This window comes from Tamandua tetradactyla, chromosome 8 (assembly GCF_023851605.1).
Source record: "Tamandua tetradactyla isolate mTamTet1 chromosome 8, mTamTet1.pri, whole genome shotgun sequence".
Classification (NCBI taxonomy): Eukaryota; Metazoa; Chordata; class Mammalia; order Pilosa; family Myrmecophagidae; genus Tamandua; species Tamandua tetradactyla.
Window position 1 is genome coordinate 120,373,724 of NC_135334.1, and position 16,083 is coordinate 120,389,806.

The 16,083-nt window shown below is 37.3% G+C and overlaps 1 protein-coding gene across 1 annotated transcript in view; it reads left to right on the plus strand.

Annotated features, from left to right (window-relative positions):
- The window catches only part of HSD17B12 (hydroxysteroid 17-beta dehydrogenase 12), a 171,578-nt gene that overhangs the window by 108,022 nt on the left and 47,473 nt on the right, over positions 1-16,083 (plus strand). The window contains exon 4 of the mRNA XM_077114455.1: positions 11,550-11,657. Within this exon, the coding sequence (XP_076970570.1) occupies positions 11,550-11,657 (108 nt within the window). The remainder of the gene's footprint in view (positions 1-11,549; positions 11,658-16,083) is intronic.

Below are 16,083 nucleotides of genomic sequence, written 5' to 3' on the forward strand. Positions count from 1 at the left end.
TCATACACTCAGTGTTTTATTAGTATTTATGCACTGATAGACTAATTGAAATGCCCAGTTGTTTAAGTTACAAAAGGGAACTCAGCTGTGGTGCAGGCAGTAATACTTAGCAGTATAACGAACGACTCCCTGTTTCCAGATCTATACAGGAAGCCAACCTAAAACTTTTTCTGTGGAGAGCCGCCTCCCGGGTCTGGCCTAGTGGACACGCCGCAGCCTGCTCTAGAGTTCCCCCCGCCCATCGAGTGAGTCAAGATGGCGCCCGCATCCTGTTTCCGCGTATGACGCACGCGCCCACCAACCCTATCTTCCAATCACCTCTGTATACGTGGCACTAACCTATTGGGTTTGGGCACAGTATATAAGAGGTTACCCGGACAGGGTGGGTGGAGACGACCCACAGGGAGCCGTACCTGACGGCCGCATAGAGGTTGTTCCCCCGCGGGGTATCTTGTCCCGCGTGGAACCTGTAACAGAGAATGCAAGCTTAACTCCAGTAAAGGTCTGTGCTCACAACCGTTGCGTGCCTCGAACCCGTGTTTATCACTCGAGTCGGTTTGCCTGCGCCTGTCTCTTTCTCCCCTCCTGTTCCCTTCGCCGGCCGGGGATCAGAAGCCGAACGAGACGGCTGCGGACATTTTTCCTTCCTACTGTGGGCATGCCCTCTGTACCCAGAGAGTTCAGATGTTTAAGGGTATATCGAGTGAAGAGTGCCTGAAAGCTCCGTTTCCTTGATAGGAGCAGGCTTGCCAGGAGACCTGACCATTTGATGCCTTCTGGCCAGTTTCCCCCATCCTATGCTTGCATGAATTTTCCAAGACCTGCCTCAGTGACAGTCATTTTCTCCTGCATCCTGGTCTCTGCATTCCTCCTTTGTCTTCTAATTGACACTTCTGCTTTACATATTTTACTACATATTGGGTAAAATGGTGAAAAACGGCTAATTCACTTCAGGACTCAATTGCAGAATTGCTTTTCCTCAAGACAGCCATTCAGAAAAGTGCTTTATGCATCTTTCCCATTTAGCCACAGAAAATATTAAAAATATAAAAATTTAAACAGATGTGTATTCAGTGGTAGAGATTCAATAAAATTAGTGATTTTTTTTTATTGCTTCATCAGGGGACATTCTTAAATGAACCGATCTTTTTTTTCTTTATTGCAAATGTGTGAAGAATACAGTGACTTCCAATGTAATTAGCTGCCACTGCCTTGAAGGTTCCAGAAGTTTTACCCACCATTGCTTTTGTGGCATCAGTACAAATGTGAATACAGTGAAGAAAGCAAATTTGCATTTTACTCTGTGGACATGCTTTCTCTGTGTCCTATGGGGCATCTTAGGGTCAGGATGATTTGTGTTACGTCTTATTGTTTGTGTGAGAGTACAGGAGGAGGAGACTCTACATTAATCACTTCTGGTTTTATATTGGTTTAATCTGTGAAAACGATTAACAATTTAACGTGCTTTTTTAACAATTTAAATGAAAGTGGCATTTTCAGTGTCTAACCGAAAGATAGTTTTACTCTTGGCAAAATGTTGTTGAACTATATTGATCTTAAAAATATTGATTGCCATAGAGTAAATACTCATTTCCACAGCTGCTATTTAAATTTTATGGTGGACTTTTCAAGAGTTTCATTTTATGTGGCATAAATGCAGCTGTTTAGGGTTTTTTTTCCCCCTAAATTGAAATAAAAGAGGCCCAGATCTTGAAAAGAACACTTTTTCCTTTATCAAAAGTCCCCAAAACAAGAGTGACAGGTTAAAATGAAGAGGTTACTTAAGAAAAAACGAAAGTAGCTCAATCAGCATTTTTAGAAGAAAGTGCTATGTGATGTTTGATTTCGAACTAATTTTTACTATCTTTCTCTTTGAAAGAAGAAGAGAGAAATATTAGAATTATAAAAATATCTCTTTTGCCTTCTAACTTGATTTTTATTTTTTTTATTCAACATAACAATATACAAAACACAAACATTCTTACCATATGATATTTCCATTCTTGATATATAATCAATAACTCAGAATATTGTCACATAGTTGTATATTCATCATCATGATCATTTCTTAGAACATTTGCATCAATTCAGAAAAAGAAATAAAAAGAAAACAAAATTTCATACATATCATACCCCTTACCCCTCCCTTTCATTGATCGTTAGCATTTCAAACTACTAAATTTATTTTAACATTTGTTCCCCCTATTATTTATTTTTAATTCATATTTTTTTACTCATCTGTCGATAAGGTAGATAAAAGAAGCATCAGACACAAGGCTTTCACAATCATGCAGTTACATTGTGAAAGCTGTATCATTATACAATCATCTTCAAGAAACATGGCTACTGGAACACAGCTCTACATTTTCAGGCAGTTCCCTCCAGCCTCTCCATTACACCTTAACTAAAAAGGTGATATCTATATCATGCGTAAGAATAACCTCCAGGTTAACCTTTTGACTCTGTTTGGAATCTCTCAGCCATTGATATTTTATTTTGTCTCATTTTGCTCTTCCCATTTCATTCGAGAAGGTTTTCTCAATCCTTTGATGCTGAGTCCCAGCTTATTCTAGTATTTCTGTCCTACATTGCCAGGAAGATCCACACCCCTGGGAGTCAGGTCCCATGTAGAGAGGGGGAAGGGCAGTGAGTTTGCTTGTCCTGTTGGCTGAGAGGGAGAGCAACAAAAGAGGTTCTCTGGGGGTGACTCTTCAGCCTAATTTTAAGTAAGCTTAGCCTGTCCTTTATTTTTTTTTTTAAAGTTATTTAAAAAATTAACAAAAAATTAACATATAATTCTGTTCTACATATATAGTCAGTAATTCTCAATATCATCACATTGTTACATATTCATCATTTCTTAGAACATTTGCATCAATTCAGAAAAAGAAATAAAAAGACAACAGAAAAAGAAATAAAACAGTAACAGAAAAAAAAAAAGATTATACATACCATACCCCTTCCCCTCACTTTCATTTATCACTAGCATTTCAGACTAAATTTATTTTAACATTTGCTCCCCCTATTATTTATTTTTATTCCATATGTTCTACTCGTTTCTTGACAAGGTAGATAAAAGGAGCATCAGAGACAAGGTTATCACAATCACACAGTCACATTGTGACATTAGCCTGTCCTTTGTAGGGTTAAGTTTCATGTGAACAAACCCCAAGATTGGGGGCTCAGCCTGTTGCTTTGGTTATCCTCACTGCTTGTGAGAATGTCAAGAATTCTCCACTTGAGGAAGTTGAGTTTTCCCCCTTTCTTGCCATTCCCCCAAGGGGACTTTGCAAATGCTTTTTTATTCACTATTCAAATCACTCTGGGATTTATGGGGGCATCACTCTGGACAAACCTACAAAATCTCATGTCCTACTCAAGGTTCCATGTACTTACGGTGTTCAGTTAAGCTGTCCACATAAGTATCTTAGGAAATGCACTAGTCAAAATATAAATTTTGTACCAAATTTTTAAATTTCTAACTTGATTTGAGTTAACAGTTATCCTACATGGGAAACTGGTCAGCTATGGCCCAAATCTCATTGGTAGTGATGTCATTTTCCAAGCCAGCAAAAACGAAGTCTGATACTAAAGGAAAGACTTGCTGTACTTGAGAATAGCAGTAAACATTACATATGAAAAAAAAAAAATGCTGAGACATAAGGAATATGCTGAGACTAATTTAGCCCTAAAATATGAAAGGTTATTATTCAGAAATCTAAAGCAAATGGGTAGAATCTTTGTATCCTTTCTGTCCCTAAAACCCTGTGTTGCATCAGTTGTAAAATTCTGCAAACTCAGAAGTCTCTTCCAGTCCACCAGCCTTGCCGTTTCTGTTGCTGTCCCTCTTTGTGCCCTTTCCTCTCACTGGACTGATGTAGCTGCTGCTTGCCGGCTCCCTGCTTTGCCCTCCACCCCCACCGCACCCCACTTTCTTTCACAGGCTGTGTGTTCTCTACTCTGCCACTAGCATTTCCTTCCTAAAAAAACAAGTGTGATCTTGTCACTTTCCACCTTAATAGCCTCTGTTAAGTAGTCATAGCACACTGGGTGAAATGTGAACTTATTAGGGCCACCTTCATGCACAGGGCTCTGGTTTCACAAGGGCCTGCACTTGTTTTAATGCTCTGCTGTTGCCGTTTTGAAATTCTTAATAATTTTTGAACAAAGACCACACATTTTTATTTTACATTTTACCCTACAAGTTATGTAGCTGGTTTTGCATGTTAACTTGTATATACAACCTCTGCCGTTCCTTCTACAAATTTTTCTCTTGCCACTTCTGCCTGTACAACATACACACCATTCATATTTGTGCCTTTGTCTATTTCTCCACCTCCTCTGATTGGCTGATTCCTCCTTTTCCTCCAAGCCTCAACACACGCCGTCTCCTGTTTAAAATCCCACTCTGCAAGAGCAAGTTGCTTTCTCTTTGCATGCTTTCCTCTTATTACAGCAGCAGTTGTGTTGTAGTGTTATCTATTTACACATATTTCCTTTACCAAATTGTAACCGAGGTGGACTTATTAGTTGTCCTCAAGGTAAATTCTGACACATGGATACTATTCAGTATGTGTTCTTGCATTTATTCTGTTGGAAAGTATTTCTTGAGCTCTGGTAATATTATAGGTGCTGTGGTCTATGAGTATATAGCAGTAAAGAAAATAAAAACAGACATGGCCTCCGCCCTCAGAGGTTAGAGTGAAGTGGGCAAGTAAGATGTTTTGCCTACTTGCAAACGCAGTACTCCTGAATAAAAGAATGAAGGCATGCTTTTTGGATGTTAGTTCAGCATTGGAAATCCTCTGCCTCTTTAACTAGTTATGGTAGAGTTTTGCAGGTACTGGGATGGGAGGGACTGTCCCATACAGGAGCTATCATAGATCCTTTTAGTGACATAAAGGAGAAGATTGGATGTCTGCAGAGTCCCAGGCTTATGATATATTCTTTCCCCAAATCTGAGACACCATTGATCATAAAATAATTATCATCTTATAACCATTAAGGAAAAAAATGCCAGGCTAACATGCCATCAATTCTAAGACATCCTAATTTCAAAGATGCTTAAAAAATGAATAAAATTGTGCATTTTGGAATAGATAAAATACAGTAGTCAATAGCTAATTATAAACGAAGGCATGGCTAAAAGTAGTACATTCTGATCACTGAGTCCATGAATAATATGGCAGTAAATAAATCATTCTATTAAGTCAAATGTGCTTGACCAACTTGAAAAATTTTATGCAGTTGATGCCAACAATACAGTTAAATAATGCTACAGATGATAACCTACAGTGGCCAATTGAGGGAGAAAACAACTATATGTCATAAAATCATTTTTGTAGATATTGGCAGATAGAAGAGAAGAAAATTTTGGATAAGACTTTACAGTTTCATAAAGTATATTTTCATGTGCCATCATGTCATTCTCACAAGAACTCTGGGGTGGGTGTTATTTCTGCTAGTTTATAGGCTAAGAAATGGAATTCCAGAAGATTAAAAGGCTAGAGTGAAGGGCTCTCTACCAACAGTTGACTGAGCTGGCACTCACATGTAGGGCTTCTAATTGGGTCCCCAGCTCTTTCCAACAAACTCTGCTTCCATATTATTATATGGAATATAGTTACATTAGTATTTTAAGTTCCATGATTTTAGGGGTTTTTTTTTGTTTTTTTGCATATGTCTCCCCCCCCCCCCAAAAAAATATACAGGTACTTCTATTGTTTTACAAATGTGGGAAATAAAAATCCTCATTTTAAAATATTTTCAAGGGTGGCTCATCCAAGGGTCCACAATGGTTGAACCAAAGGTAGAACTCAGGGCTTTCAAAAGAACGGAGCCTATTCATGTTCTGCCAACAGACAGATTCCTTTGTGGTATAAGGTTTTTATTTATTGCAGATGGTTGTTCTATTTAAGTAAATTATATTATATAAAATTATATAAAATATAAAAACTTTGGCTTAAAATAATTATTTTAAATCCTGATGAGCTGTGATGCATATTCTGGTTTGACTGAAAGTGAGTCTCTCTTCATATGAGATAAAATTATCATGAATATATTTTCAAGGGCATTGTAAAAAAAGACATGGACCATTATTTGTGTAGCATCTGTGATAATTATAATGAAATGTGCCTTAAAAAGTGAAGCCTGATCAATTATTCCCTTCTGGGGCACAATCACCTTTCCTCCAGCTCTACAAAAAGAGAGCTTTATTTATGTGGAGAAAGTCTCACCCCAAGGGATGGGGGAGAAATGGTAAGACCTCAGAAAAACATACAGAGAAAAAGGAGAGCACTTAGCGGCAAAGAGTTTGTTAGATTTGGGGGTGCTTTTTTGTTTTCCCCTCAAAATTAGAGAAATTGCAAAAGACTTACTGTAAATCTTTTACATCTCTAAATATTATGCGCCAATTTTATGTGAAAATGGAGGTTTTTAAAAATATGCAATACATTTTTATAGTTGTAAATGAAATATATAGAGTGATTTATATTTAAGAAGTTTAAGTTAGTAAGCACTGAATATAATACTGTTTCTCCAAAAGTCCCCGCCTCCATTATTGTTTTCTGAGGATTGGACATAAGAAGAATGGACCATGACTAAAATATCCTCATCCTTCATATCTGTCCTCTTAGTTCAGCTCTTAGAACACTTTATTCCTCAGACTGGATTTCTAGGATTTCTTAAAACTAAAACTTTTGAATTTCTCTGAGAATTGATAGTCCAGCCCATGTGAGACAGATGAAAGAACTGAATTGTCTTTCAATTTATCTTACCCTAAAAAATGCCTAATAGTACCTTATGTCTTACCTAGACATCTCTTACCAGCATGTAGTTTTATTACTATATGGAAGAATTCAGAAAGTGTTCAGAAGATGATTTTAAAAAACCAGTGCATCAGCCTAGATGTGTTTACTCTAAATCCAACACATTTGAATCTCTTCAGCTATGTGCCAGGCATTTTGCTAGGTGCCAAAAATACAAAGAAATGATCGCAGTTTATTGGACTCTTTACATAATATTTTATAGTGAGTGCTTAATAGGATTGTGTAAAGGTCTTTAGGAACACAGCTGAGAGCGTAAGGAGCTTTACCTTGGAGGAAGAGGAAACATGTGTATGTCCACAGAGGTGGTGACGTGACTTGAATCTTAAAGAAAAATGGGACTTGATAATATGGGAAAATCGAGAAGGATGACTATAACAGGAATCTCAATAGGTGGTGCCTGAAACTTAGTGGAGAGGATGAAAAACATACTGTTTATTTGGAGCAGATATAGGGACAATGGAGAATCAACATATTTTTGGGTTTTATTAATGAAAAAATCATAAATACACAAGTTTGTACAGATTAGACTTCGTATGTAGCAGTCTCAGACCTAATATCCCCATCCACCTAGGGAAAGAAAAAAGTGAGAAAAGTCTTTCAGGAACTCTAAAATTGTTCTTAGAGAGAGAATGTTAAAAGGAGATGTTGACCTGTTGAGAAAAAGTGAAAATAACGATGGCCAGACCTAGATGTATGTTAAATATAAGGCCATCATGAATGTGTTCATAACCTTTTTATGTTTGAACCTAAGAGGGCTTTGCTTTCAATCTTAAGAGGTGTTTCAGCTTTGTGAGACTACTTATAGATGCAGTTCCCTCTCTGTTAATTCCAGACTCAACCCTAACTAGTTCAGGGTTGAACCTGGAATTGACAAGAGAGTCAAAAATAGTAATGTGGCTAGGAGTGGGACTTGGAGGTGATAGCACGGCTTGAGGCCAGTGAGAGCATTAATTATATAGCTCTGTAGTTACAAATAGTTTTTGCTTTTTATTGTCCCATAATTGAGGTTAGATGTTTTTCAGTGGATCAGTATAAGAGAATGGATAGTATCAGCACAGCTATTTCTTAGCTTTACTTCCTGCTTTTTAAGCCACAGCTAATTTTCTACCTCCATTTCTATTGAGTTGGCTACCTTGAGATGCTCATACCAATTGTCAGTGTTTTAGTTACTTCTTACTTTTTGGTTCTAGCCATTAGACTGAGAGACAGAGGGACCAGGACTACCTCAGAATCATTTCAACCTGAAACAAAAAAAAAGGGGGTGGATATGATTAGATTTGGCTACCACATTAAGTATTAGAATGCCAGCCTATCCCATTTCAAATACTGAGTGGTTTAACTCAATAGGAACTGTCAAACAGTACTAAATATCTTTGCAACATGATGTGTAGTATCCTAATAATGGAATTCTTTAATTATTTGAATTTTTAAAGAATTTGCAACTATAAGATTTTATTGTGAGATGTTAAAAAAAAAAAAAGACTCTTGTAAAAAAGGGAGCTCCTGGAGGGAATGCCACATTGTCATTCTCCATAAATTTAATTGAAGAGTTTATTGGAGTATCAATAAAAGCTTAGGCCAAACAGGTGAGGATAGCCAATAAACTCATGAAAAAGGAGAATAATAAAGGAGTTGTACACTACTAGAGATATTAAAACCCATTATAAAGCTTGAATAATTAGAAACAGGTCATTTTAATGAAAGAACAGAAAAATAGGGTAGTGAGCAGACTAACTCCTGAATCTGAACCCAGTACATAGAAGCAGTCCAATGGCTTTTTTCCTCCACCAAGATCAGTCATTGGATGTGGACTCCACAGAGAGGGCATCATCTTGGGTGAAGCAGCTCTTGGTGGCTGAGGGAAGTCCCTGAAGGGACTGCCACCTGAAGGCTGTCTGCTGATGATACTCCTAGTAGCTGGGCAACAAGAATTTCCTTGAAGTGGGGATTTAGTGGCTCATCTCTTGTTTATTGCAAACCTCCAAATTTAATTGTTTGTATATCTTTATCCTACACAATCTATAGGGTATTGGTTTTAACTTATTATGACTCCTGCCCTGGGTGAAAGACTTAACCGCATAATTTGACAAGGGTATGTCATTCGTTAGGCCTTATGGCAGGACAGGAATCAGAGTGCCCAGAAGAAGTACCCCTCCAAAAGTTTGGTAAAATTCTAGTTCTTCCCCCACAGTGCCCATTGCTGAGTGTGTACTGGCGATATTATGAAGCACTTTAGAATGGGAGGTGGTGAAGGTAAAATGGGGGTGTGTCATGTAGCCAGCTGACAACAAACACATAGATTATTAAAGTAGATAGTATGTTAGGAGGTGGTAAGTGCTATGGAATAAAATAAAGCGAGGAAGTTAGGGACAAGGAGTGCTGGGGGAGGGGTGGTTCAGTTGTTTAAGATGGTCAAGGAAGGCCTCTGAGAAAGTAACATTTGCTCAAGGACCCAACAGAGACGAAGGATATGGAAAAGCATTCCAGGCAGAGGAAACAGTGAGTTCAAAAGCCCTGAGCATAGGTGGGGTAGCATTCTGTGTTTAAAGGGAACCACTGTAGCTAGAGCTGGGGGAGCTATGAGGGAAGAGCTGAAAATGAATTTTCAGAAGTATTAGGGTGTTGCCAAAGGCTTGAGCCCTTACTCTGAAGAGGGTAGAGACTTGACCTGACCCATGTGAAAGGAGAAGAAACCCACAATAGAAGCAGTGTGGAAAAAAAATTGTTAAGAGAAAAAGGCAGTGTTTTGGACTAGGACATAATGCAGGCTAGTCCAGGTATGAGTTGAGAAATTTTAATTATCTTGAGAAACTTGCATCAAAAGCTATTTTACTTATCCTAATGTGAACACAGAGACCTCACTTGGAGGTTCATCATTAAATAACATTCTTTCCAAAAGTGTCACTGAATTTTTTTAGCAGCATTTCTATGTAAAGACTCCATAGTTTAAGTACATTGACCCAATCCTTTATGATATAAAAATAAATGTGATTTGGAGATTGTGTGAGGTGGCTTTTATCACTACAGAGAAATTTTCCTAAATGTCAGTACATAGTGCTAGTGTGGAAAAATACTTTGCTTTTCTCAAAATAAATAGGTAAATTTATCTTATTTTCTTCCTGAATAAAGTTTTAGGTTTAATAAAAGGTATCCTTCAGCCTTTGGGGAGGGCGTGTCTTTTTTTTCCTTGTGAATTTGTGGCTGTACTGAAGAAAATATACTTTACCTACCAGTGGTAAATTCTGTGAACCATTTATATTAAGATATATTGAAACAGCTCATGTAAAATGACTGGTCAGTGTCTGGCTGTCCATTACATGAACACACATATGATTTGTTTATATTGGAACAATAAGTATAACTTTAACACCAGGTGCGGTATTTTCTTTCTTTCTTTTTTTTTTTACACGGACGGGCACCAGGAATTGAGCCCGGGTCCTCTGGTATGGCAGGCAAGCATTCTTGCCTGCTGAGCCACCGTGGCCCCAGGTATGGTATTTCTAAGTCAGTTATTCTCCTCTCCAATTCATGAATTTCTATGTAGGACTAATACTTTTCATTGAGTCTAAGAACCAGATCTCTTGTGAACCAGCTGTTTAATTTTAGATAAAAATCCTTTTAGATCAAGACTAGATATGAGGATTAATGCTGCATAATCTGGGATGACCCAACATTGACTTGGACTGAAAAAAAATTTATTTTTGTAAACTGGATTTTTAAATGAATTCCTTTGGCTTCTCTTCAAGCTCCAAGTGATAGGCATTCCTAGCCTACTAGACTTCACTAAGTGAAGGGAGAATAGGGCAATTAGGGAGGTGAAGGGGTGATTTAACGTTGATGGGGCATGTCCTGTGTGCTAGTTAATATCATTGAGCCTTGCATCCCCAGTTGAGTGGTACTACGTTCATTTTCACAAGAGGTTTCTGAGGCTCAGTGATGTGTGACTTCTTCAGTCAATTAGCAGTTCATACCTAGGTCCATTTGACCTCAAAGTCTGTGCTGTCGCCTCCAAGGGGACTTGTGGAAAGGGAAGTAAACTTTATGTTAGCATTATCTCAGATGCATTTTGTTTCTCAAGGAACTAATTTCTGAAGTTAGTATTTCCATCAGTTTTGGACTTTTAGTAGTCCTATGCAAAGTAGAACACCAAGGTCCTTCTTATGCCATTTTTTTAGCTTTGTTACCATGTATTTTGAGTGAATTTTTAAACATAGTGGCTTATTAACTATTTACCAAGTTTCTAAAGTACAATAAGATCATACTCACTTTATTTCTATTTTAATAACAGATTTTTTTGTTTCATATATTATACTATAAAATATTTTGCATCATAAAGATTTATTTATGAAACATCCATTTGCAATAAAAGTCATAGTGCCAGTGGTATTTGAAGAATACGTAACATTATGGTTTGAGTCAAGTTTTATTATTTGTATTCATAGGTTTCAAAATTATATATCAGTATTGATATATAGAAGGAGAACTAATTGAGTAACTTTCAGCTAGTTCTTTGACAACATTGGAATTTTTGTTTCAGAACTAATATGTTGACTCCATATCATCTTTTGGATGATCTCATGATTGCTTAAAATCACCTAGACTAAATTTCATCTCAAACTGGGGGACAAAAGGAGCTCGAACATATATTGCCAAGAGATGGTTTCAACTTAATTGCCATTATTAATTTTCCTTCTCTCTTCCCATTTGTGTTTCCTTCCCTAGGAGAAAAATTCAAAGTGGAGACAAGGACCATTGCTGTTGACTTTGAATCAGAAGATGTTTATGACAAAATTGAAGCAGACTTGGCAGGTCTTGAAATTGGTGTTCTAGGTTTGTCCTCTTCCACATTTATAGATTCTCCTTACGTTTATTTTACTATGACTTTACATTTTCCTTTAGAATGTTAGATGTTCATGTGCTAAAATGATTAGTGAAAAGGAAATTGTTTTGTTAATACAATTGAATAGATGATATTGATCCATATACATTTGACTATGGTTTCAGGTATATATTAATGACTATTCTACAATTTTGTTTATTGTCTCTGTCTACTTTAATTCTAGTTTATCATTCTCTCTCTCTATTTAGGTATAGTGATATTATAATAATCCATTAGGGTGAGTGATGCTTAGAAAATGAAGGATTAGAGCAGTGTTTCTCAACCCTTTGTTCATTATTGGCCCCCTAAGGAGCCTTTTTAATCTTCCTGTATCCCTGGCCTTGAAATTTTAATATCACAGAAATACTGTAACTCTCTCTATATACTGCATATATGTCTGGATGTTATACATAAAAAGTAAGATTTTTTTTCTGCCTTCCCTCTCCCAGTTTTCAGCCTATGGGGGAAATTGTGGTCCTGCCCTATTTGGGACCATGTGATTTAAAGAGATTAGTAACTTGCCTAAGGTCACATATAAAGGGTGAGTGGTGTGACTGGAATTTGGAAATTTCTACTACTCTCTCTTGTTACACCCCAGCTACCGCACTCCTCTAAGCCAGAAATTAATGCTTTTGCTGAGATGGGAGAATCAGATCTTGTTAAGGAAAAGATTCACCAGGAAGTTTTAAGGAAAAAAATGGGTCTTTGAAAAGTTACTCACTATTCATCCAGAGTTATTGCTGAAAGGAAACAGGGCATTATTTCAGAAAAACTTATCTTCCTTACTAAATCTCTTTATCTTGCTGCCAAAAATGAGTAAACCAAGTAATTACCATTTTTTTCTTTATTGGACCATAAAAGAAGGATAAATGAAGGGGAAATTTTTTTAATGTTTCCTAACATTTCTTTACTCAAGACCCCACCTCCCTTCTTCATACTGTAGAAGAATGATCTTTCATATAATTTCCAGATAGGACAAAAAACAAGCAAACAGAAAAACAGTTAAACAAATATAGCCCTGCATAGTTAACACAAGGGGGTTAACCCTGGTTTTGGCATGGCTTTGTTGCTCAACTTCTACTTGGTTCGTATCCCACATCCCACTTCACCTCTATCTACCCTTACCACTATTTCCCCATTTACAAGAGAACCAGTAGACAGAAGATGAATGAAAACACAAGTCTAGATTTTGCCTTTTTGTCTATATGTTCTTTATATACGTTTACTGCCTTGAGTCTTTCACTAAGGGATCTGATCCCTTAGTTCAGATCTGGAATACACAAAACACCATTAGCATCTATAAAATTTTTAACTTTTTTTTTAACTTCCAAATGAGTAGCAGCATCAGCTTACTAGTTAGTACAGACCCTTAATGACCCATATTAATCCCTTTTCAAAACAGTGATGGGCTGGGAAATGAAGGCTGATTGAGCCAAGGAGATGGACCCCAGACCCTCTAAGAGAAGAGGCCAGGAGAGAGTCTTATTACTTGTTTTGAACTTGCGTTCTTAGAGAATAAATTTCTTTCAGAAGTAGTTTAATTCATCACAATTGTTCTTAGCTTTGCCTGAACCTTAGTTGCCTTTTACTGTTGAACCTTGAAACTATTGCTGCTCTTGGACTATATGCCGTTGAAATTTTGAGCATCAGGTTGCTGCAGGGATGGAGGGTTATAAAAGCACTCTTCTGCTGTTGACTCTAGTATATGGAAAGACTTCAGTGTGAGTTTAGACCTGATAGATAAATCTGTTAAGGCTGAGAGAAGAGGGCACATGGTTCCCAAGCACTTTTTCCCACTTCTAGAATCCTTGGACTTTTATCAATATATAAGGACTGATATTTAGACATAGGGTTGGTATTTTCCCAAACCTTGTATGCCAACCCAACAATTGTTTTTTAGTGTTGCACCTTAGCAGATTGCAAACTGTGAGTTTATATTTTGCACCCCTCTTCATTCATTCATTAATTCATTTATCCTTCCATACATCCATCAGAGCTAAGCACAGGAGCTATTACAATGAACAAGCAAGCGCCTGAGTTTATGTAGTATAAAGCAACACTGAACAAAATTACCTGTAGGATAAGTGTTTTGGGAAGGGTAGGGCAGGGTAATGGAGTATAAAAGGGAAGGAGGGGGTTGCGAGGGTACTTAATATATGGTCAATATAAATTCTTGTCTGCCATGTGGGAGACCTTTGTTTGATTCCTAGCCCATGCACTTCTCGTACAAGCAAAACAAAAAATAAATGAAAAAACCAAACCAAACAAAAATTCAGCAGATGGTGCTGCAATAAGGGGATACTCACATGGAAAAAGAATGAAATGTGACCCCCACCATTTCTGGCCTTTAATAATATGTTGCTGAATATAGTATACAAAAGAAAAAAAAAAGAGAGAGAAGGAGGAGTTGATTCAGGGGAAATAATGGTGACTTGACCTAGCAAGAGGATTAGGAGAAAGAGAAGAATCCTGAGAATATTTAGGTAGTAGACAAAGCAGGACTTGTGAAAGATTGTAAATTGGGTGAAGGAGAAGGAAGAACTCATGGATGACTTTCAAAGTTCTGGCTTAAGCATCTGGGTCAGTAGTGCCATTTATTAAAATAGGAAATCCTTGAGGAGGAGCTTTTTGGGGAATGAGGATCATTAAAGTTTGAGTTACACCAGGATGTCTAAGTGGGGTTCAGTTGATAGGTGAAATAAATAGGTTTAGGTTCCAGTATAGCTCTGGTCCAGAGATAGGTTTGGGAAGTGTGCTGGTTTGAAATGATGTATGTACCCTAGAAAAGCCATGTTTTAATCCTAATCCCATTTTGTAAAGGCAGCCGTTTATTCCAATCCCTATTTAGCATTGTATGTTTGAAACTGTAATTAGATCATCTCCCAGGAGATGTGATTTAATCAAGAGTGGTTGTTGAGCTGGATTAGGTGGAGGTATGTCTCCACCCATTTGGGTGGGTCTTGATTAGTTTCTGGAGTCCTATAAAAGAGGAAGCATTTTGGAAAATGAGAGAGATTCAGAGACAGTAGAGAATGCTGTAGCACCACTAAGCAGAGTCCACTAGCCATTGACCTTTGGAGATGAAGGAAAATGCCTCCTGGGGAGCTTCATGAAACAGGAACCAGGAGAAAAAGCTGGCAGATGATGCCGTGTTCATCACTTGCCCTTCCAGCTGAGAGAGAGAAACCCTGACTATGTTTGCCATGTGCCTTCTCACTTGAGACAGAAACCCTGAACTTCACTGGCCTCCTTGAAGCAAGTTATCTTTATCTGGATGCCTTTGATTGGACATTTCTATAGACTTGTTTTAATTGGGACATTTTCTCGGTCTTAGATCTGTAAACTAGCAGCTTATTAAATTCCCATTTTTAGAAGCCATTCCGTTTTGGTATACTGCATTCTGGCAGCTAGCGAACTAGAACAGGGAGTAATAATCTATGAGTAGTAATCTCATTGTAGCAGTGGGACTGAGGATCATCCAGGGACAAAGTAGAGAATGTCAAAAGAAGGCTCAGGACAAAGTTTATCTGAGTTTCCTTCCCTGTCATTAGAGACTCCTTGGAATATATAGCATGAAAGGCAGATTTTTTTTCTCCTTTGAGTTCAACTGTGTCCAATAGAAATATATTGTAAGCCACATATGTAACTTTCATATTTCTAGTAGCTATATTTTTAAAAATAAAAAGAAACCAGCGAAGTTCATTTTAATAGTGTATTTTATTTAATCACATCTAACATACCATGTTAATATATAATCAATATGAAAATTAATGAAACATTTCACCTTCTTTATTAGTACCAAATCTTTGAAATCTAATGTATGTTATAGCACGTCTCACATCTGACTAGTGGCTGCTGTATCAGACACTCCAGCTCTGGTTCATCTTGGCCTTCTCTTACCCTCAATTTATGTGGGAGAGCCCTAAATACAATTTCTAGATTTTTCTTGTCCTTTAAGTGATTTTCAACTGGGGGCAATTTTGCGATATTTGGCAATGTCTGGCAGTATTTCTGGCCTTTAATAATATGTTGCTGAATATCCTGCAATGTACAGGACAAGCCCCTCACAGCACAGAATTACTGTCCCCTAGGTCAGTAGTGCTGAGGCTGAGAAACCTGACTTTAACATTTACGCTGTAATTAAACAGTTCTGCTTGAATACTTATTAAAACACACATATAACTTTGTTTTTAATTTCTCATTGGTTCCAGATCAATAATAAAAATAATTACAGCTAACATTTACGTAATCCTTTAGAGTTTATGGCAGCACTTTCACATACATTATCTTGTTAACTGGGCTATATCCTTAGTTTTCTACCACAACTTCCTCCTTAATCATAAATTTTATATAATTATTATTACCGGTTATTCGTAA